At 44.3% G+C, this 24,373-nt stretch overlaps 1 protein-coding gene across 2 annotated transcripts in view; it reads left to right on the top strand.

Annotated features, from left to right (window-relative positions):
• The first annotated feature begins 399 nt into the window (after positions 1-399).
• The window catches only part of GAREM1 (GRB2 associated regulator of MAPK1 subtype 1), a 160,416-nt gene continuing 136,442 nt past the window's right edge, over positions 400-24,373 (top strand). The window contains exon 1 of one of the 2 annotated variants that reach the window (XM_077270419.1): positions 400-869. In XM_077270419.1, the coding sequence (XP_077126534.1) occupies positions 758-869 (112 nt within the window). In that variant the 5' untranslated portion in view covers positions 400-757. The remainder of the gene's footprint in view (positions 870-24,373) is intronic. The other variant, XM_077270420.1, reaches the window with a different exon arrangement.

The following is a 24,373-nucleotide window of genomic DNA, read 5'->3' as shown; positions in this document are numbered from 1 at the left end:
GTATATGACTCAGTATATAGAGCGCACTGTACAGTATATGGCTGAGTATATAGAGCACACTGTACAATATCTGGCTGAGTGTATAGAGAGCACTGTACAGTACATGGCTGAGTATATAGAGCGCACTGTACTGTGTATGGATGAGTATATGGCTGAGTATATAGATGAGTATATAGATGATGAGTATATAGATGATGAGTATATGGCTGAGTATACAGATGATGAGTATATGGCTGAGTATATAGAGCGCACTGTACAGTGTATGGCTGAGTATATAGATGAGTATATAGATGAGAATATAGCATTATACAGGAGGTCATACAGGTATACACCATGCGCAGTGTAGTCGCCAGCGCTAGCATTGGGTTCTCCATGTGAACGGCGCTGAAGTCCCCCTTCCCAGCACTAGGTGGCAGACTCTGCCCCTTCCCTCCGCTCCCGCAGCCGCCTGTGGATGTCAGGAAGTGTTCCCCTTGCAGTGGGATTTGGGCAGGGGAGGAGGCGTCTCCCGGAGCCGCACACCCTGTTGATTAGTCAGCGCGGGTATGGTGTATTCTAGTCCCCGCAGGAGGGAGCGACAACCAGAGCAGCAACTGGAGCCAAAGTGGCCGGGACAGGAGCGGGCACCGAGCAGGAGAGGACCGGGCACAACCGCGGGCAGCAGCATGACCCCGAGCGGCTGAGGACGGTGCACTAGATCAGCCCCCTGGAGCCCCTAGTCCTGCTGTGTCCCCCTATACGGGGCCGGGGGAAGAACATGGAGCCGGCTGGCCCCTCGCTGAAGGATGTGAAGTGGAGCTCGGCCTCGTTCCCCTTGGACTTGCTGGTGAGCAGTTACCGGCTGCCGCAGCTCGTCCGGCTGGAGAGCGGTGAGTGTCTGCACACTATATATATATATATATATATATACACACACACTGCATCTACACACACACACACACACACACACACACACACACACACACACACACACACACACACACACACACACACACACACACACACACACACACACATATATATATATATATATATATATATATATATATATATATATATATATATATACTGCATGTACACACACTGCACACATATACACTATATCTACACACACACATATATATATATACTGCATGTGCACACATATACACTATATCTACACACATATATATACTGCATCTACACACACACATATATACACTGCATGTACACACACTGCACACATATCTCCTGCATATATACACATATATCCACACACACATACCCTGCATATGCACACATACACTGCACACATACACCCTACATGCGCACACACATACCCTGCATGCGCACAGGATCTGGCATGTGCCCCTGTGTGTCTGCCCTACTGGGTGCCCGCAGCCTGCGCACCCTAGCTATTTATATCACTGCCTATAGGTCATGGCAGGGGGCGCTGCTGGCACATGCACACCGATCCTGCCAGGGTGGGCACAGAGCCCTCTGCCATGGACTCCAAGCTGCTCACACTTTCCATGGCAGCTGCCATGTGTCTGTAAGGAATAAGACCGGGTACAGATGTGCAGTGTGCGGGCACCATTGTCCAGCTGTGCCATGCTGATTTCTCTCCAGACATGGGCACTGTATACTGCTGTATGATGGAGCCAGTCTGGATGCCCAGTAGGTGCAGGATGTGGCATTGCTGGCTGTGTGGTAAAGTAGCCAGCGGCAGATGACGGGCACGGGAGATAGTGGCTGTCATTTGTCCGGTCATGTATCATGTTTAGTGCCAGTCCTCCTGGGTATTGTTACTGGAACTATGATCGGTCCAGTCTGAAGAAAGTGGGGGGATTGTCCTGCTCTGCTGTGCCCAGATCCAGTGCCCATGTTATACCCTATATTCTGTTCATATATGAAGGTGAGACTAGAGCTTAGGGGGTACACGCTCCTACTACACCGCCGTCACTACAGGTTGGAGGAGCCCAGAAGGGCAGGACTATCCCTAATTGGTGCGCGTGTACAACAGGGGCATCTATAAGCTAAAGGGTACGTGCACACGTTGCGGATTTGACGCTGCGGATCCGCAGCAGTTTTCCATGAGTTGTACAGTACCATGTAAACCTATGGAAAACCAAATCCGCAGTGCACATGTTGCGGAAAATTCCGCACGGAAACGCTGTGGTTTATTTTCCGCAGCATGTTAATTCTTTGTGTGGATCCCGCAGCGGTTTACACCTGCTCCATTATAGGAATCCGCAGGTAAAACACAGGGTGTTTTACCAGTGGATTTTTCAGATTCCGCGCTGAAAAATCCGCAATGGAATCCTCAACTTGTGCACATACCCAAAAGGTTAACTTGGCTCCAAAAGCCTGCTGTGTGCCCCTTAAAATGTGCCTATATAGCCTATGACCCCATTCACATTGATAAGGGGTTAATACTGCTGCAGATGTCAGCAAGCGGAAAAAGAAATGTTATTCAGCTCTTCTTCCCATGCCTCCTGGCCTGTGTGTACAAGGGGGCTACATGTGACCCACCCAGCCAGTCACTGGCCTCGCTGCCCATCTATTAAAGCTGCTATAACCACTCGCCAATGGGGGCCATGATGTCAGTGGTACAGACCGTGACTGCTGACGTGAAGAGACCCGGAGGACCCCAGAGCGTCTGCAGGGAAAGAAGAGGGAAGATGGGTTTTCCTTCTTTTTTTTTTTTTCTTTGCAGCTGTATTTTTAAATATTTTTTTAGAAAGCTGGAAAATCAACTTAAAAATCTCAAATGATCCCCAGTCCATAGCACACGGGATGTCTTACTGATCATTGGTGTTGGGACCCCCAGTGATCATGAGAACGGGGCTCTACAGACCTCCGCAGGTTTGACCTCTGCTCCATTCGCTCTCCTTGGCTTTCTCCAGCAGGTCCCATAGACAATGAATGGAGCGAAGGTTGAGCGTGGGCATCTCCGCGCCATTCTAGACCAGTCTGATCACTGGTTTCCAGAGCCCTGCCCTTGGGATCCGTGGGGTCCCAATTATCGGGTTCCCCTGTGATCAGTGAGTTGTTCCCTATCCCAAATAATGGGGGTAACTTACTAGTTTGGTAACCCCCTTAAATTGTATAGTGGACTTACTATGGAGCCACGGGGTGACGGAAGCAGCTGTGTGTGCACCTTGTTGTGTGACTGGAGCATTATTTTTTTTCCTTCATATATTTTAACCCTTAACCAGATGGTAATATTTTTTTTTACAGTTTGCCTCTCTGTATTTCAGAAAACATACTGTTTGTGTTTTTCTCATTGATGTGGTTGTACGGGGCCTTTTTTGTTGTGGATCTCAATGATTATTGATAGAGGGCCGCCACTGCCATCTTTGTGTCTCAGTAATGACTTCCTGGCTAATTTTCTGATGTAAAGAAATATTCAGTGCCTAAATAGTAAATCCACTAATGACTCAGTCATTGTCAGGGGTTTTATATCAGTGTATTGAATACTTTTTTTTTCGGGGGGTGGTTGATGGGGTTAATTAACGCCTTGTTTTTTTTTTTTTTGTTGCTGCACTTTCTGTTTCTGCTACTCTGGGAGCGCTAAACATTTGCAAACTTTCAAAGTAAATATCTAAAGACCAGTGGTGCTTGCTCTATTAGATTCTTGCAGCTGGTAATGACACAGTACCACTTCTCTGTGTCGTTTAGTAAAATTAGAATAGATAATCGTATATCCGCGCTAGAAATAATCCCTCTCTTGTTAAAGTGAAACAATGATCAAGGGCACCTCTTTTATAATTATCAGATATTTCTGGTCCTATATTAAGATTTACCTTATGAAGCACAGTAAAATCTTCCAAATCTTCTAACGCCCACTGAATTTTCAGCAGATTAGATCTAGTTAGAAACAGATATATGCTAAGGGATGGAAATATATTATGGAGTATCCTTCAATGGTACGCAGGCACATACATATTAAAACGTGTTAAAAATCATAAACACACAGAGGAGTTTCCTAGAAGAGAGTTTTCGGTGTCGCTAGGAGATGTTTACCTCTTGTGACTCAGTTAGCTCCTCCACTCCTCGGCTCTTCAATGATTCTCCGTGCAATGGATCCAGGTATGAGAACCGGTGTGTTAGCGATGGGAGTGCGGGTAGTAAGCACTGCCCCGGCCGGCGGCAGAACTCACCAAGGCCGGCACTCGTTGTTACCAGCGTGGAGTAGATGCGCGCTGTAGAGAATAGCCGCTCGGTTCACTGACAGTGCAGGACCTTGCGTGACGTCACGGTCACGTGATGGCACACGTGACTGGCTATGGATAGCGCAATGGACCAATTCCAACGTGTTTCGGAATAGACGTATTCCTTCCTCAGGGATGGTCCATAGGAGGATCTCTGCACTTTTATCTACAGTCGCGATCACCTGACTCCTTCATGTACTAAAACCAAACAGCTCGATTTCACTATTTAAACCCTTTGGCATTAAAGTGTCCAGTTCAAATATCATCCTGCTTTCCTCTCTTGACATCTGTTTGATGTAGTTACCTTTTCGTCAACTTTTATTCACTATTTTTAAGCCCGTGATTGTGGTACCTTTTATTGTACCTTCATGTTCGGTCAGAAAGTGTTTCGATAATGGATGGCCTTGGAATTTCTTGTCTATATTCCTCAGATGTTCCTTTATTCTTATCTGCAAAGGCCGCTTTGTTCTCCCTATATAGAGTTTATTGCATGGGCATTTTATGGAATAAATAACTCCTTCGGTGTTACAGGATATGTAGTCCTTAATTATCCACTCATTTGGCCCATTTGAAATCGATAGTTGTTTTTTGCAGTTTAGTTGCTTACAGGGTTTACATTTACGGCATGGATAGAATCCCTGACACATACGGTAAGGAGCATGGATCATCAAGGCTTGTGGATTTGGGACCGTGGGAGCTACTTTATTTGCCAAGTTATTGGCCTTTCTATATATGAACACTGGATGTTCTGATATTTTTTTTTCTCCTATGATTTTATCTTCTTTTAGGATATCCCAGTGTTTGTTTACTATCCTTTTGAGTAGATGCGTATTGGCATTAAATTGTGTAATTATAGGAACTACAGCTAGTGTTTTCCGCTTTTCTCCTTTTTCTGGGGGCCCTGACTCAGTGTCCGATTTTATTACTAATTTAAATAAAAACTAATATTTTTTAAACTTCACGGGCACCACCAGTTCCGAATCCATTAATTTTTTAGACAACTATTTTTATTGACAACGGCAAAATTCATACCAAGACTTTCCATAAACCTACTGATGCCAACAATTACATATCCCTAAAAAGCGGTCACCTTCCCAGTTGGTTGATGAATGTTCCGAGAAGTCAATTCATCTGGGCCCACAGGAACTGTTCAAATACACAGGATTTTAACCGGGAAGTGGAAACCCTGACCACTAAATTTGTCCAGAAAGGTTACTCTCAGAACCATCTATCCAGGGCAAAACAGTTAGTCGAAAGGCTACTCAGAACCCAACGACTACAAAATAAAGAAAAAGGAGAAAATCGGAAAACACTAGATGTAGTTCCTATAATTACACAATTTAATGCCAACACTCATCTACTCAAAAAGATAGTAAACATACACTGGGATATCCTAAAAGAAGATAAAATCATAGGAGAAAAAATATCAGAACATCCAGTGTTCATATATAGAAAGGCCAATAACTTGGCAAATAAAGTAGCTCCCACGGTCCCAAATCCACAAGCCTTGATGATCCATGCTCCTTACCGTATGTGTCAGGGATTCTATCCATGCCGTAAATGTAAACCCTGTAAGCAACTAAACTGCAAAAAACAACTATCGATTTCAAATGGGCCAAATGAGTGGATAATTAAGGACTACATATCCTGTAACACCGAAGGAGTTATTTATTCCATAAAATGCCCATGCAATAAACTCTATATAGGGAGAACAAAGTGGCCTTTGCAGATAAGAATAAAGGAACATCTGAGGAATATAGACAAGAAATTCCAAGGCCATCCATTATCGAAACACTTTCTGACCGAACATGAAGGTACAATAAAAGGTACCACAATCACGGGCTTAAAAATAGTGAATAAAAGTTGACGAAAAGGTAACTACATCAAACAGATGTCAAGAGAGGAAAGCAGGATGATATTTGAACTGGACACTTTAATGCCATAGGGTTTAAATAGTGAAATCGAGCTGTTTGGTTTTAGTACATGAAGGAGTCAGGTGATCGCGACTGTAGATAAAAGTGCAGAGATCCTCCTATGGACCATCCCTGAGGAAGGAATACGTCTATTCCGAAACGCGTTGGAATTGGTCCATTGCGCTATCCATAGCCAGTCACGTGTGCCATCACGTGACCGTGACGTCACGCAAGGTCCTGCACTGTCAGTGAACCGAGCGGCTATTCTCTACAGCGCGCATCTACTCCATGCTGGTAACAACGAGTGCCGGCTTTGGTGAGTTCTGCCGCCGGCCGGGGCAGTGCTTACTACCCGCACTCCCATCGCTAACACACCGCTTCTCATACCTGGATCCATTGCACGGAGAATCATTGAAGAGCCGAGGAGCTGAGTCACAAGAGGTAAACATCTCCTAGCGACACCGAAAACTCTCTTCTAGGAAATTCCTCTGTGTGTTTATGATTTTTAACACGTTTTAATATGTATGTGCCTGCGTACCATTGAAGGATACTACATAATATACTTCCATCTCTTAGCATATATCTGTGTCTAACTAGATCTAATCTGCTGAAAATTCAGTGGGCGTTAGAAGATTTGGAAGATTTTACTGTGCTTCATAAGGTAAATCTTAATATAGGACCAGAAATATCTGATAATTATAAAAGAGGTGCCCTTGATCATTGTTTCACTTTAACAAGAGAGGGATTATTTCTAGCGTGGATATACGATTATCTATTTGTAAACTTTGTTTAATTAATGGTCGTCGTCCTCTTACCCATATTTACACTTTGAGGTTGCTCCTCTTTTATATCATTATAACCGTATTGTGGATTTTTTTTTTTTTTTTTTTTTTTTTTTAATCTAACATGGTTCTATAAAGTAATTGATAAAGTAATGTTTTGTATGGCTACTGTGTAGTGATGGAGATTTTGCGTATGACACAAATGATGACGTTCAGAAGTAGTGCACTCTTCTGTAATCCAGCACTGCGCCTGTGCTCAGAGTATACTCGCTCATATTAGCGCATAGCACGGTCATACGTATGAGACAGCCCTGCGGACTCTTGACGTCAGTCACCGTTATTACAATAGTTCTCCCTGTCTTGACCCCGACACTGAATGCCGGCTTTGGCGTTTTCTTATTTCAGCAAGTGTGGCAGGATCATGATTGTGTATTATCCCACTTGTTCTCCTGCTGCTCTCATGGGTGTGCTAAAGATCAGGGTGGGGTAACTGATGGATACCTACTAGTGATGAGCAAGCTTGCTCTAATAAGGTGTTATCCGAGCACACTCGTGTCCTAATCGAGTATGTTCGGCGTGCTGGAAAAAAATGCACGAGTCACCGCACCTTCATGTCTCGTGGCTGTTCAACAGCTGTTTTAGAGCTGCGAGACATAGAGCCGCGGTGACTCGAGCATTTTTTTCGAACATGCCGAAAATACTTGATTAGGACCAGAGTATGCTCCGATAACACTTGCTCATCATTAATTACCTACTATATGCATTGTTATTAGTAGGGAGACCCCAGAAACTGTTTTATCAAACAGGTGCTGAACAGTGACCATGTCTGCACCTATTCTACTGGCTAGAGAAAACTACTATAAGTACTCTGTATCAGCAATGTCCTGCAAATGGAGTGGCCCACCACACTTAGGGTAAGTTCACACAGGGCGTTTTTGCTGCTTTTTTTTTTTCTGCAGCAAAACCTGATCTTCTTGGCAGGAAAGAAGCTGCGGCAAAAACGCAGGTTTAGGTGCTTTTTTGGTGCGTTTTTTTTGTTGCGTATGTGGTGCGCTTTATGGTCCTTTTTTTTTCCTCTTTGTCCATGCTAATGTCCTTGGATTTTCAGCAGCAAAAACGGAGCAAATAATGATACCTGCGTTTTTTTCAACACCCATTCAAGTCAATGGGTGAAAAAATGCAGCAAAAATGCTGAAAGAAGTGACATGCTCTGTTAAAAAAAAAATGCAGCAAAGCACAAAATACTGATCAAACAAAAAACCAATGTGTGTGCATGAGATTTCTAAAATCTCATAGGCTTTGCTGGTACTGTAAAAAGCAGCTGAAAATTAGCATAAAAAACGCAGCAAAACCGCCCTGTGTGAACTTACCCTTATGTTGAACTGGTTAATAAAGGGGCATATGGGTGCACTAAAGGGGACCCTGCATAATGATGGATTGCAAAGAGTATCTCTCAATATTAGGCTTCATAAGCAATTTATAGTTCTTCCATGTAAAACCATCCCGTTATCTATACACAGCGTAAATGGTAATGGCAGTCCGCCCATTGGGAGCCCCACACAACTCTCCAGGTCAGAGGACTCGCTCTCGCTCTGTAATTCCCATAGAGTTAATTGTGGGACAGCACATATACCAGATCTCTGCTCAATACAATGTCCTTGTCACCATGGTTGGTGAGGGACACCTCATTGTAGATATCTTAGGTGGTTCCAGTGGTGTGCCAACCAGCTAAAGGTTTACCACCTAAACGTCTGGCGCCAATAATCCTTTATAATAAAAGCAGATAACTAGTTCCTTGGAAATGTATGAATTAGACATATTTTGAAGGTCCTATAAATATGATTTTGACAATTCCGGAAGCCGTATTCTTCTGGCAGGAGAGGCTGTGTGCCGCACATTTTCTGCATTGGAAATGTTGTACTACATGGCGACCCTGTCATAACAGGATATGCGGAGTCTGCCAATGCCGGAGCTATGCTTTGCAGCCGCTATTAGTTCTAGGCACTGGTCCTCATCTTGACCTTTGAGGCCTTTTTTTTTTTTTTTTAATACTTAAAGGGTTTGTCTGGTTTTTGCATGAAAGTCTGCAGTTACTGTGACTGCAGACTTGTGAATTCTTCCATGTGGCTGTAAGGACGTGGTATACAGTCTTCTGGCCACATTTCGACTAGACGTGTGCGGCCTTTCTACATTCACATGCAAAATCCTCTGGACAGGCGTTATTTCAACCTTTGCTTCCGTGTGAAATATAAGTTTGTCACGAGACATACCCAAATTAATTGTGACGGACAATGGCTGGTATGTTGTCTGCCAGTTACTGAGAGAACTGGGAATATTTAATATTTACCCTTTCCATTACGAGCTGACTTTTCCTTTATGAATTGTGTGTGTGTGTGTATGTATATGTATATATATATATATATATATATATATATATATATATATATATATATATATATATATATATATTCTTTTATACACTGAAAACTCCTGTATAATGAATTGACCTAGAAGAATCTGCAGTGCAGTTATCAGTGCCCAGCGCCGCTTTCGTCGCCTCCTGCTTGGCTGACTGCTCCTTTGGCTGAAGTCACACAGTTAAGAGGCAGTTAGTCAAGCAGGAGGTGGTGCTGGGTAGGAAATAGAGCTGGAGTGACAGAGGCTTCAGATCTATCATAGCTCTTGAGCCACGTTTGTATATAAATTCAATCGCTGATTTCTCAGTAACGTGCTGGTCATGTAAAGGTATGGCTCGACTTGCCTATGAAAGAGCTACATATCAATAATTTAGGTGATGTAATCCTGCTGACGGATTCCCTTTAAACCACATCACATTTTTGTGTTTAGCTACTGTATGTTGCGCCCTCCATTTCATACATAAGAAGTATGTAAACTTCGAAATGCGTCTACCAAACAAAATACCACAAAACTATTTTGTGTGTACCTGGACTTACCTTTCCACTTACCAGCAGCCATGACAGAAGGGTCTCTTAGGGGGTAAGTATACGGGAATGGGGCTGTGTGCGCACAGGGAATCCGAGGTTACCACATCCTCTGAATTTGTTGCTTCTGTTGATGGTGAAACTCTTCTTTTTGGGTACATCATGTCATCTTATGATTGGACTGGTTTTATTTCTATTCTATAAAGACCTGCCATGGTTAATAATTCAGTTTATTATGCAGAATAAATGGCTTTACACCGCATGTAAGAAGGAAAATAGATACGGAGTGTGACTTTGCCTACTGACATCCATTGATTTTTCTGCGTATGGAAAAAGCCGTGCCAGGAAATGTACATTATTACATGTTGGTTTCCTGTCCTGTCTTATGATCACTTTCAAGGAATCGATGTAGGGTCCCAATCTCCTCCCTGTGTACTACGTGTTATATGATCAGTCCTTGTAATGTGTTGTATGATTAGTATTAATATAATGCGCCCATTTACAATGATGGTTATTGATCATTGTGATCGAGCGCATTTCCTCCAATTGTAATATACTTATTTTGCACTGTGGCACTGGCTGATAAAAATATTATCCACTAGGAATGCTCCCCATGCACATTATTTTATGCTGATGATATGCATTTGCTTCATTTTATATGGAAAGAAATTTAATTACGGTTTTATCAGTACTTTTTCAATATTTTCATTTCAATGATCACTATTCTAACAAACTTTGCAGAAATCAGCTGAACGTGCAAATATAAGAAAGTTTGTAATATCAAATCTGAGAAATCTTCTTTCTACACTTATGAGCCACTTCTTCTCCTGTGATCTTCACCTCCTGAACGCTAGTCAGTGTGAAAAACAGCTCAAATCCATATTGGTGAAAGTAAGAGACTGCAAGCTCAGTGGGGTGTCTGGGTGGGAAGAGGAGGACTGAGCTGTATGGAGAGTTGATAATGGGCATAGAAACAGATTTTTGTTTCAGCTTCTTTAGAAGGTGAATTACCTCACATCCAGTGCTGGATTCACAGCTACATGTCTCAGTATTGCTGTATATTGTCCTTATGCTGCTGCTTCTCTGTGTGCTATATGTCTCCTGGAGACGACATAGCAGCTAATCTCCAACCCACTAGTCTCAGACAGAACCTAAAAATTTAGAGTTACCGTAGAGCCTGCAGAGAGGAAAATTTCAGATTCCCAGTCATATAATGGCCAGAAATGGTGTGCTTCTCCATGTACATATATTTGACAGCTTTTCAGTAAATATCTTTATGATGCAAATAACAATACAATCGCAATAATGTTTTCTAGTTAACTGAGTCATTAAAGAGTTAATATTTCCCAATCTGCTTTGTCGGCTGGTTTTATTTCCTAACTCTCACCCCCACAGTCTATTTAATGGCATTTTTCCGCATCTATTAGTTAGGTGATAGGGTGCGCTGTGTTGAGCAATTTAGCTAAAAAAACATTGAAACTTGTGTGACTTCTGATGTAAATGATGTGGAGAATGTGACCTTGACTGTTGAAACCAGTGAGTGACTATTGTTTCATTGTCCTGAAGTCAGAACGTGCCGGTCACGGCGGCAGAAGATGGATACGTAACCTAACCACTGTACATACAGCATTGTGCTGCTGCTCATGGGTGTCTGGTTACACGGGCTCACCGGTTACTGGGGGCAGCTTGTAGTGTTGTGAAAAAGTATTTGCCCCTGAACAATTTTTTTTTTTTAATTCGTTTATTAATAACAAAATGAATCACGTTACGTATACATTTGTTTCCAAAAGCTTGAACATAATAAACAATACAATTAAATCATATATTGGTAAGCATATAATAGGATAATGTTTCAATTGTAATAAACGCTCTTTTGAAACTGTAAAGTAAAAGCTTTGTTATTGGTAACATATAGAGATATGAGCCATATATTGTACCTATCTCTATTCTAACTACTAATACGCCGCAGTACCTCGTGCCTGTCGCCCATGCCATGTCCCCACTCACCACCAACACCAAACATGTTGTAACTACAGAGTAAGGTGGGAAGAATTCCATTTACCCCAAATTTTTTCAAACTTTCCCGGACACCCCCTGTTCTGATACAGTGTGCGGTCATATGGGATGACCGAATTTACCAGGTCAATCCAAGTTCTCCGGGAGGGGCATGAGCTCCCCATCCACCGCAGTGCCAATGCCTTTCGTGCCATAAAAAGGGTTTCCCGCAAAAGGATCTCAGTGTAATGATCCCAAGTCCCCTCCTCCCACACTCCAAATATACAGATTAATGGGTCAAGGGGAACAGGAAGCGATAACAGCGAAGTTAGTAGGGATGTCACCTCCCTCCAATAGTGAGAAGTAATAGGGCATCTCCATATCATGTGGGTAAAATCTGCATCCTATGAGTGACATCTCGGACACTCTGATGTTTGATATCGACCCATTTTATAAAGCCGTGTCGGAGTTAAATAAGTTTGATGCATTATGTATAACTGGATCATCCTATTATTAACTGATGGAGATACCCTCACCGGAGACTCGAGAACGTCCTCCCAATCCTCTTCCTGTATATTGGAGAGGAGTCCCTCCCATTTTCCCCAAATAACCTTAAGGCTAAGTTCACACGTTGCAGAATTGCCGCGGAAATTTCCGCGGCAATTCTGCGCCTCCTGCCGCGGGTATATCGCATGCAGAATTAGGCATGCATATACCCGCAGAAAACTAGCGTTTTGCAAGCATAATTAGCTTGCAGAATGCTAAAGTTTTCCAAGCGATCTGTAGCATCGCTTGGAAAACTGACTGACAGGTTGGTCACACTTGTCAAACAGTGTTTGACAAGTGTGACCAACTTTTTACTATAGATGCAGCCTATGCAGCATCTATAGTAAAAGATAGAATGTTTAAAAATAATAAAAAAAATGGTTATACTCACCTGCAGACCTCAGCGGCGTCCGTTCCTATAGCTGTTGTGCGGTGAAGGGCCTGTGAGGACGTCACGGTCTTGTGATTGGTTACGTGACCGGTCACATGCGGTCTCGCGACCAATCACAAGACCGTGACGTCATCGCAGGTCCTTCACCGCCCAGCAGCTATAGGAACCGAAGCGGCAGCGTGCAGTGGAGAGGCCGGAAGACTGCGGGGGACATCGAGGGTGAGTATATCACTATTTTTTATTTTAATTCTTTTATTTTTTACCAATTATATGGTGCCCAGTCCGTGGAGGAGAGTCTCCTCTCCTCCACCCTGGGTACCAACCGCACATGATCTGCTTACTTCCCGCATGGTGTGCACAGCCCCGTGCGGGAAGTAAGCAGATCAATGCACTCCTATGGGTGCAGAATCGCCGCGATTCCGCAATTTTAATGAACATGCTGCGTTTTTTTCTGGAATGCGACTCCACTCAGGAAAAAAATGCAGCATGTGCACAAAAAATGCGGAATGCATTCTGTTACATAGGATGCTTAATGTTAGCGTTTTTTTTCGCGGTTTTATAGCGAAAAACCGCGAAAAAAACGCAAAAAATATGCTACGTGTGCACACAGCCTGAGAGTAGATGTAGCTCCTGAAGATAGCAGATAAGTGTAGAGGGAGGAGATAAGACCCTGAGGGCCCTAGGATTTGAGGATTCCTATCAAGGGCAGAGAAGAAATAGCACGGCCCACACCCGAGTGTCTCATATACGACTGAATAGCGGATCTCAGTTGTAAGTATCTAAAAAATTGGGACCGCGGTATATTGTGTTTAGCTTGTAATTGCTCAAACGATACGAAAACTTCCCCACTATACAAATCACCTATGGAGGAGACGCCATGCGCCACCCAGAAGTCAGAGGACGGGTGATTAGATAATGCTGGGAAATATCCGTTGTTCCACAAGGGCATCTCCGCTATAATGGCTGTAAATTGAATAATTTTTTTAATTTGCCTCCAGACCAAACGCGCCAAACGAAGCAAAGGTAGCAAACGTGGGGTATTAGTTTTCTCCATTTCCAGAAAGTGTAGCGGACAATCAATCCGGGCCAACTGAAAAAGGTGACTTTCAGAGTTGGGAGGGGACCTATCAGGCATCCACTTATCGAGAGCTTTAGCCTGACCTGCCAGATAATAGAAATAAAAATCCGGCAATGCCGCCCCACCACCGTTTTGGCCTCTGCAGCGTGGACAATTGAAAGGGAACCTATCACCCCGTTTTTTAAAGATTAGATAAAAATAGTGTGAAATAGGGGCAGAGCTGGGCTTTACATTAGTGCCTTTTTGGTGCCTTTACACCCCCGTTAGGCTGCCGAAATACCTTTGTGAAGTGGCCGTTTTGTCCTGTCACTCAAGTTGGTCAGGTCGGATGGGCGTGGTCACAGCGCTGTTTCTCCCCCAGATCAGGCTCATCATTACGTTGGTGGCGTAGTGGTGTGCGCATGTCCAAGGTCCCGAATCCTGCACAGGGGAGTGAAAATAGCAGCGATGTCCGTTATTTCATTGGTGGTCGGTGGGCGCGGCCATCTTGCTTTGGCCGCGCGTGCGCAGAAGCGGCGCTCTGCTGGCCGCGGCTTCAGGAAAATGGCCGCGGGCATCCGCGCGTGCGCAGATGGCTATCGCGGCGGCCATTTTCGTGAAGCAGAGTTCGCATCTCGGCTTCACGAAAATGGCCGCCGCGATAGCCATCTGCGCACGCGCGGATGCCCGCGGCCATTTTTCTGAAGCCGCGGCCAGCAGAGCGCCGCTTCTGCGCACGCGCGGCCAAAGCAAGATGGCCGCGCCCACCGACCACCAATGAAATAACGGACATCGCTGCTATTTTCACACCCCTGTGCAGGATTCGGGACCTTGGACATGCGCACACCACTACGCCACCAACGTAATGATGAGCCTGATCTGGGGGAGAAACAGCGCTGTGACTACGCCCATCCGACCTGACCAACTTGAGTGACAGGACAAAACGGCCACTTCACAAAGGTATTTCGGCAGCCTAACGGGGGTGTAAAGGCACCAAAAAGGCACTAATGTAAAGCCAGCTCTGCCCCTATTTCACACTATTTTTATCTAATCTTTAAAAAACGGGGTGATAGGTTCCCTTTAAGTTTGGGTCTGGAAGTGCCCCATATGAAGGTTGTAGTCTGAGAATTTAAAGTGGTAGAAAAGGATTTAAGGATCGGCACCGCACTGTGCTGAAGGAAGTAACTGAGTTTGGGGAGTAGTATCATTTTAATTAAATTAATGCGACCAGCTACCGAAAGTGGGAGTTTAGACCAAGCTGCAAATTTGGATTTAACCAGTTCTATCAGGGGAAATATATTAAGTTGTAAGTCGAGTCCACTAAGTTGAGAAATATGTATGCCTAGGTATTTGAAACTGGTTACAATAGGAAGGGGAGACAGGGTCCCAAGGCGAGGCATTGGAGTATGGGAGAGAGGCATCAACGCAGACTTATCCCAATTTATGTATAGGCCTGAATATCTACTAAATTCGTCTATAGTAGCAATCCCCCGCGGCAGAGTTTCTTCCACTTTATCCATAAAGATCACCATGTCATCAGCATATAGACCGATGGTATCCACCCGGCCAGCTATATCTATACCTTTAATATCTGGAGAGGACCTCACGCGTATCGCCAATGCCTCTATCGCCAGAGCGAAGAGGGCTGGGGAGAGGGGGCATCCTTGGCGGGTTCCTCGGTGTAGTGAAAAGGGTGTAGAGATTGTGCCGTTTACAATTAGACGGGCTCTAGGTTTGATATATAGTAGACCCACCCATTTTAAAAATTTGTCCCCGAAGCCATATTTTTGTAAACAGGCTGAGAGGAAGGGCCACTCGAGAGAATCAAAGGCCTTAGCCGCATCCAGTGATGCCAGTGCCCAGGAGTTACCTGATATTAATGAACTATATTGGACTACCGATTGAACTCGCCTAATATTAATAGAGGTATTTTTACCTGGCATGAAACCTGTCTGGTCTGGATGTATAAGGTCTAGTATAATTGAGTTTAGTCTGGTAGCTAGAATTTTAGTAAAGATTTTATAGTCCACGTTTACCAAAGAAATAGGACGGTAAGATCCACATTCCAAAGGGTCCTTCCCCTCTTTTCTAAGTACAATAATGTTTGCCTCGTAATAGGTGTCGGGCATAGAGCCTGCCTCTCACAGCCCCCGAAATATTTTCAATAAAAGTGGCGCCAGTGTGCCCCGATATTTCTTATATAATTCAATGGGAAACCCGTCTGGACCAGGAGCCTTCCCAGAAGCCATATCTGCAATAGCATATTCAACCTCCTCCAAGGTAAACTCAGCGTCCATATAGGCTCGCTGTGCTGGGCTTAGTGTGGGAAACGCTATGTCCGATAGGTAATTTAGGTTTTCTGGGACATCAAAGTCACATTTGGATGAATATAGTGACTTATAATATTCATGAAAACAGTGGAGTATCTCCTCGGTTGAGGACACCAGTAGTCCGTCAGATGTTCGGATTTGTAATATAGTATTAGATATATTATGTTGGCGTACCAAAAAGGCCCAAAATTTACTAGCTTGGTTGCCCAATTCAAAGTAAGATTGGCGCGCAAAGAATAATTTTCGCTTGGACTTAGTGTCCGTATGTTGGACATATAGTCTCTGAGAAGATAGCCATTCAAGTCTATTGCCATTAGTAGGGTCAGATATATATGCAGATTCTGAATCTCTCAATCTCCGCTCAACCTCGTCATCCTCCCCTGAGGTCACCCTCTTTATATAGGAGATTGTGGACGATAGACATCCCCGTAGATATGCCTTGAGGGCATCCCAAAATATATTAGTATCCTGGGGCTCCGGGTGTAAGGAGAGAAAACATTCCAATTGATCAACAGTTCTATCACTAGAATCCAGTAATTTAAGCCAAAACGGATTCAGTTTCCAGAGTATGCTATGATTGGAGTGCCCAATTTTAATTTTAAGGATAATTGGGCTGTGGTCAGATATTCCCCTATTACCGTGTTCAATACTATCTACCCACATTGCCACTTTCTTGGAACCAAATATGTAATCTATGCGGGAGAGGGTGCGTCTGGTAGATGAATGGCAGGTATATCCCTTCACCCCAGGGTGGCGGACCCTCCACAGATCCAACCATCCACTTCCCTCCATAAATAAAGCCAGTTGGGAAGGAGCCTGTGATGGAGGCTCCCCAGTCGTCTCGTCACTCAATCTCAGTCTATCCAGGTGACCATCAATAACCAGATTAAAGTCCCCCATACAAATAACATTAGCTTCCGGGAAGCTTAGAGCAAAACTCAGTGCCCTCCGAAGAACCGAGACGTTAGCCGGAGGGGGGTTGTAAACACATAGTATAACATATTCACGAGAGTTAATTAGAGCATGTACAAAGACAAAACGACCTTCGGTGTCCCTTCTAGCCTCTCTGACCTCCCATCTGACGTCCCTGTGAATAAGCAGTGAGACCCCTCTAGAATAGCTAGTGTGAAATGCGTGGACGGACCACTGCACCCATGGTTTCTGTACACAGCGGACCGAATCCCTGGTTAAATGTGTCTCCACCAGCGCCACTATATGGGGGTGATGACGTTTGATCTGAGAAAAGACCTTAATCTTTTTCTGAGGTGATTTAATACCCCGTACATTCCAGGTCATACAGACCACCTCAGACCCCATACCCACATTTCAAAATATAATAGATAGTGGCGACCGGGTCAAGGCCGGGGACAACCCATACAAGGCAGGAGAACTGTTGGCGGCGATTTCTACCTACAAAACAAGTAAAACCAACATAAAAACAGAAACAGAGAAAAAACCAAACAGTATAGGAGTGAAGTCCTGTGCTCCTATTGACAAGAAATAACGGGGATACCCTCGCTAGATTCAGCGTCCGGTAATGTTGTTAAGTGGGACGTCCACACAGAGAGCTCCAATATGCAATGATCAGCACAACTACATTAGGATTTCTTTGCGTTGGACACCCCGTGGGTTCGCAGCCACTCAGCCGCCTCCTCTGGATCAGTGAAAAATACAGAGGTGCCATCATGAACAACGCGCAGACGAGCTGGATAAATCATGGAGTACACAACATTTTGGTCTCTGAGTTGCTTCTTTATATCCATAAACCGTGCCCGCTGTTTCTGGAGTTCCATTGAAAAATCTGAGAAGATTGAAATAGTAGCATTGTGGAATTTAATAGGGCTCTTCTGCCTTGCCAGGCACAGGATAGTGTCCCTATCTTTGCAATTGAGAAGGCGTGCCAAGAAGGGTCTTGGCGGAGCTCCAGGGGGGAGGGGTCTCGTAGGAACTCTATGGGCTCTCTCCACAGAGAAAGTTGAGGAAAATTCACCTCCCAGAGAGGTCTTGAGCCATTCCTCCAGAAATTCTTCAGGACGTTGACCCTCAGAGCGTTCCGGCAGACCAATAATTCGGATATTATTCCGACATAGTCTATTCTCCAGGTCATCCGCTTTTTGTTTCCAAGCATTTATGGAGCCAGCCACCTTTGTCAGTTTAGCCTCCATGGGAGGGATGGTGTCCTCTACTTGTGACACTCTTGTCTCCACCTCTGCGATACGTCCACCCATGGTTTGCATATAATGTCTCAGGCGGCCAACCTCAGTGTGCACGTTCTCTATTTTTTCAGTAAGAGAAGATCTGGTCAAAGAGATGGCCTGCATTAGTTGTTCAGAGGCCTGCTTGAGGGTCAGTTCTTCCAGTTCACCCTCCTCAACATTGTCCGACAGGCGGCCTTTCCGCGGAGTCTGTGCAGGAGTATTTCTAAGAGTGCGCCCACCATCTGAGTGGTCTTCTCTGGCAAATTTCTTCAGTTTGTCAGCAGCTCCCGAACTCCTTGAGTGTTGCATGACTGACGAAGGTGAGGGACAGCCAGATGACCAGAATAATAAAAGACAGCTCCACTCACAAAAAAAATAGAGTAATACGGATCCCGTGTACCGAGCCCAGCAGGCAGCGCACAATGAGCAGGATAATTATAGTAGCAAAAGAGTTCACTATATGCAGCAATGCCCAGTCCAGGTCAGACTCTGTGCACCAGGGTGAGGAGAGGAGAGCCCGCAGCCCCTGCAGCGAAAGCAGCCAGGAGGGGAGCCAATCCCTCCAAGTCTCTAGCACTGATAGGGATAGGTGACTGCCGAATAGGGGAGAACGGGGCCCAATATCTCAGGGCACACTCCGACTGTCCCCGCAATGTGGATCAGGATGCGTGCACACCTCCCAAACAGCGCTGTAAGGATGACGTTCAGCGCCGCGCCCCTTCCTGATAAGGCGCGCGCTTATGAAATGACCGCTGCCTCCCGCTGGCACCACCGACTAGCTCCCTCCAACCCCCGGCGCGCCCAGGTCCAGCCATGCTCCACAAAGCCTCTCAGGCTCAGAAGGGTCTCAGCGGTAATGGAGGTCGGCGCTGCTCTGTATTTCCCGAGCACGGGCGTATGGAAAATGGCTGCTTCCTCGTGTGTGCCTCACCGCTCCCACAGGCCTCCCAGGATCATCGCTCCTCTTCCAGCTCCGGAACACTCCCTGCAGCAGCCGCTCACCCTCCGGGGTCCAAGAGGGTCTCCAGATTGTGAGTAACCCACACTGGAAGGGGTTTAGGTGCCAGGATATAATCAGGATAGCAGGAGCTCTCCCCGGGTGCGTCCTCTCGCTCCTGTTACATAGCCACGCTCCCTCCCCTGAACAATTTTTGCTTCCTAGTTTGCCAATTTTTTTCAGCTCAAACGTTTCACAAAATCCATGTATTTTTAATTTGAGATAAAAATAACACAATTCACCACAAAATGCAGCTTTTATTTAGTTCAAAACATAACTTAACATGTTGATCCATAGGAAACCAAAAACCCCACAGGGCAGACATTAATAATTATAAATAAAAATTTCTTCCCGACTCCATATACTGCAATCAGACTAGTTCCCTGAATCAACGTCCCATCACAGAGAAACTAGTACAGATAACCTGTAATATTATATTTGACAAGAAAGGTATCCAGGCCGTCTTTTGAATTTTAGTAATAATTCAACCATTACAACATCATGTGGCAGAGAGTTTCATAGTCTCACTGCTCTTACAGTAAAGAATTGACATCTATGATGATTAAAGGGAACCTGTCACCCCCAAAATTGAAGGTGAGCTAAGCCCACCAGCATCAGGGGCTTATCTACAGCATTCTGGAATGTATCCTGAAAGATGAGAAAAAGAGGCTAGATTATACTCACCCAGGGTCCGGTTCTGATCCGATGGGCGTCATAGTCCGGTCTGGTGCCTCCCATCTTCTTACGATTACGTCCTCTTCTTGTATTCACGCTGCGGCTCCGGTGCAGGCGTACCTTGTCTGCCCTGTTGAGTGCAGAGCAAAGTACTGCAGTGTGCAGGCGCTGGGCCTCTCTGACCTTTCCCGGCGCCTGCGCACTGCAGTACTTTGCTCTGCCCTCAACAGGGCAGATAAGTACGCCTGCGCAGGAGCCGCGGCATGAAGACCAGAAGAGGGCGTCATGGAATGAAGATGGGAGGCGTCTCAGCGGACCGTGACGCCCATGGGACCGGACCGCAGCGGGGACCGCCCCTGGGTGAGTATAATCTAACCTCTTTTTCTCTTTCAGGTAACATCGGGGGCTTATCTACAGCATTACAGAATGCTGTAGATAAGCCCCTGATGACGATGAGCTTAACCTAATCATCGATTTTGTGGGTGACAGGTTCCCTTTAAAAATGTAATAACAAAGGATAAAAAAAAACTTGATGCAGATAAGTATGATGCCAACAAAAGTGCCCCTAAACACAGTATGATGCCCCCACAGTGAATTCCTCCACAGTACCCTCCACACACACGGTATGATGACCTGACTGTAGTTCCCTAAATCAATACCCCCTCCAAATTATAGTGACCCCATCACATCCATTCAGTATAATGGCCCCACATAGCGCTCCATACAGTGTGATGTGCTCCGTACAGTGTGATGGTCCCCGCATAGGGCTCTGTACAGTGTGATGACCCCACAGTAAAAAAAAAAAAACTGTCAAAACAAACTTGCCTCTCCTTGCTTCCCCTCTGGTATTAGCAGGGAGCACTCTGAAGCTCTTCTCAGCTGCCACATTGTAATGACATCACCTCGCCCGCAGCACTGAGACGTCAGATGCAGAGGGAGAATGATGGCGGAGGGAGCATCGGCTGACGCTCCCTCCTCTATCATTGCTTTCCACTGCATCCAGGATGCTGATAGCATTGAAAGTGCGATGGGGGTCTGCCCAGGAGGCCCGACCGGCTTTGCGGGCCAAATATACAGGCCCCCATCCTCCTACAGGCCAGATTTTGACAAATGTACTCTAGGTGTAGAGGATGTCTCTTTTTCTGACCCAAGTATAAAAAGATCATTAGAAAGATCTCTGTACTGTCCCTTCATATATTTGTACATTGTAATATTGCCCCCCCCCCCCCCAAGCCGCCTTCGTTTTTTCAAACTGAATAACCCCAAGTTTGATAATCTCTCCTGATATCGCAGTCCACCTATTCCCTTAATAACCTTGGCCGCTCTTCTCTGCACTTGCTCTAGTGCAGCTATGTACCGTACTTACGGTATATACCAGAGATCAAAATTGTACACAGTATCTACTTGACTTGTATAGAGGCAAAACTATTTTCTCGTCATGAGCATTTATGCCTTTAATGCAGCTGCCTGGCATTGGTCTCTAAAATTGAGTTTGCCGTCAACCCATGCACTAAAGTTTTTTTCTGTGACAGTTTTACCCACTATTTTACAATTTGGACATCTCATTTATGGGAGATAAAGATGTATTCACAATCGCTGTTACCCATGTGAAAAAGTAATTGCCGTAAACCTAATAACTGGTTGTGCCACCCATGGCAACAATAGCTGCCATCACTCAGTGGTGATAAGTTGATATATTCTGATTTAATCTTCTTTTCAGAATTGATGTATTTCAGCACAAATTGCCCATTTAGTAGGAGTCAAGATAGCCTTAGATTGATCGACAACGTCCTATGTGCACACGTCAGGATTTCTTGCAGAAATTTCCTGACAAAAATCGGACATTTCTGCCAGAAATCCGAATGCGTTTTTTTTGCGTTTTTTGCATGGTTGTTTTGCGGGGGTTTTTTTTGCGTTTTTTCCCAATGCATAGAATAGCAGGAAAAACGCGAAAAATCTGCAAAATTAATGAACATGTTCATTTTTTTTACCACGATGCGTTTTTTTCGCGGAAAAAAAGCGCATCATGTGCACAAATATAGCGGAATGCATTCTAAATGATAGGATGCATAAGTATTCGTTTTTTATGCGTTTTTATCGCGAAAAAACAGCGAAAATTCCTGAACGTGTGCACATACCCTAAAACCTTTATTTTTGTTTCTTTTGAGCTGCACAGAGGTGAGCTTGCTAGTGTGCTCCAGATCATTGTCCTGCCGCCTATCCCAACCACGCTTGTGTGGGATGTGAACTGACAGGCGGCGGACACTCTGCTTCAGTATTCTCATAAAAGGCAAAAGTCATTGCTCCATCTATAATGACGAGAAGCCTGCAGAAGTCCAGTATGTTGAATATGAGGTTCTATGAGGAATAAAGTGTTATACATCAAGTGGAACTAGACCCATGGCTTCCACCTTTGACTTAGGAGTCAACAGGATATTTTATATATACCGTATTATTTATACCGTATTTTTTTTTCGATTTTTTTGAAACAAGTCTTTTTGTCCTTTTCAGTCAGTAGTAGTTTGCGTTTTGCATCTTTCCCATGGATCCCACCATTCTGGGGTCTCAGATGGAGCGGATGCAAAATGCTCTTCCGTTTTTTATTCCCCTTCTTCCCAGGACCTTAACTTTTTTTATTTCTTAGTCAAGATGACCAAGTAAGGGCTTGTTTATTTTGCGGGACAAGTTTTACTTTTGAACGACACCATTCATTTTACCATAAAGTATACTGAAAGACTGGAAAACAATTCTAAGTGCAGTGAAAGTGCAAAAAACTGGAATTCTACAATTTGTTTTTTGGGTTTCTTTTTTTACCATGATCACTAAACTGACCTGCCATTGTGATTCTCCAGGGGCACAAGGAGGGCAGTTCGGCAGTGACAACCACAGGGGTTTCCTGCAGACCCCGGGTTGTGATGCCAACACATCTGCACCCTGCGATCATGTGACAGGGACGATGATGGGTGGAGCTAAAACACATCTGGTTTATGCAAGTTAAATGCCACTGTCAGAGATTGACAGCAGCATTTAACTACCGTAGTTAACAGACGCCGGTGGATCGTGATTCCACCCGAGGCTGTTAGAGGCACATGTCAGCTGATCAGATCAGCTGTCATGTGCCAGAATAGGTGCGGGCACGTCGCTGGAATCCACATCAAAGAGCGGGAGGCGACCTATGATGGATATAAACATCATAGGTCGTTAAGCGGTTAAACACCTATATATACAGGTGCTTCTCACACAAATAGAATATCATCAAAAAGTTAATTTATTTCAGTTCTTCAATGCAAAAAGTGAAACTCATATATTATATAGAGTCATTACCAACAGAGTGATCCATTTCAAGTGTTTATTTCTGTTAATGATGCTCAAAACTAATGACAACGTATTTAATATGACAACCTAATGTTATCAATTTGTGTTGTACCTGTGAGTTCAAAATGCTCACTATACCCCTGGATAAAATCCTTGAGGCGGGTGGTTTCCAAAATGGTGTCACTTGTGGGGGGTTTCCACTGTTTAGGCACATCAGGGGCTCTCCAAATGCGACATGGCGTCCTCTCTTGATTCCAGCCAATTTTGAGTTCAAAAAGTCAAATGGTGCTCGTTCCCTTACGAGCCTTCCTGTGCGCCCAAACAGTAGATTTCCCCCACATATGGGGTATCGGCGTACTCAGGAGAAATTGCACAACAGATCTTATAATCCATTTGGGTTTGTTTGGGTCTTAAGTAATTTTTTTGTGAAAAAAGTTAAATGTTCATTTTTTTTCCTTCCACATTGCTTCCGTTCCTGTGAAGCAACTAATGGGTTAATAAACTTCTTCAATGCAGTTTTGAGCACTTTGAGGGGTGTTTCAAAATGTGTCACTGTTGGGTACTTTGTTATATAGATACCTTTTAAAGTCTCTTCAAATATGATAGGGTCCCTAAAAAAAAATGGGTTTGTAAATTTTGTTGGAAAAATGACAAATTGCTGGTCACCTTTTAACCCTTATAACTAACTAAAAAAAATGTTTCCAAAATTGTGCTGATGTAAATTAGGCATATGGGAAATGTTATTAACTATTTTGTGTGACATAATGCTCTGGTTAAGGGCATAAGAATTAAAAGTTTTAAAATTATGACATTTTCTGAATTTTTGCAAAATTTCCTTTTTTTTTCATAAATAAACGCAAGTCCTATAGAAGACATTTTACCACTAACATGAAGTTAATATGTCACAAAAACAGTCTCCGAATCAGCGGGATCTGTGGAAGCGTTCCAGAGTTACCTCATAAAGTGACAGTGGTCAGAATTGTCGCACTTGGCCTGGTCATTAAGGTCAAATTTGGCTTGGTCACTAAGGGTTAAATGT

Source organism: Ranitomeya variabilis, chromosome 6, assembly GCF_051348905.1.
Source record: "Ranitomeya variabilis isolate aRanVar5 chromosome 6, aRanVar5.hap1, whole genome shotgun sequence".
Lineage (NCBI taxonomy): Eukaryota > Metazoa > Chordata > Amphibia > Anura > Dendrobatidae > Ranitomeya > Ranitomeya variabilis.
Note: the sequence above shows the minus strand (reverse complement) of the source record. Positions and strands in the feature narration are given on the sequence as shown.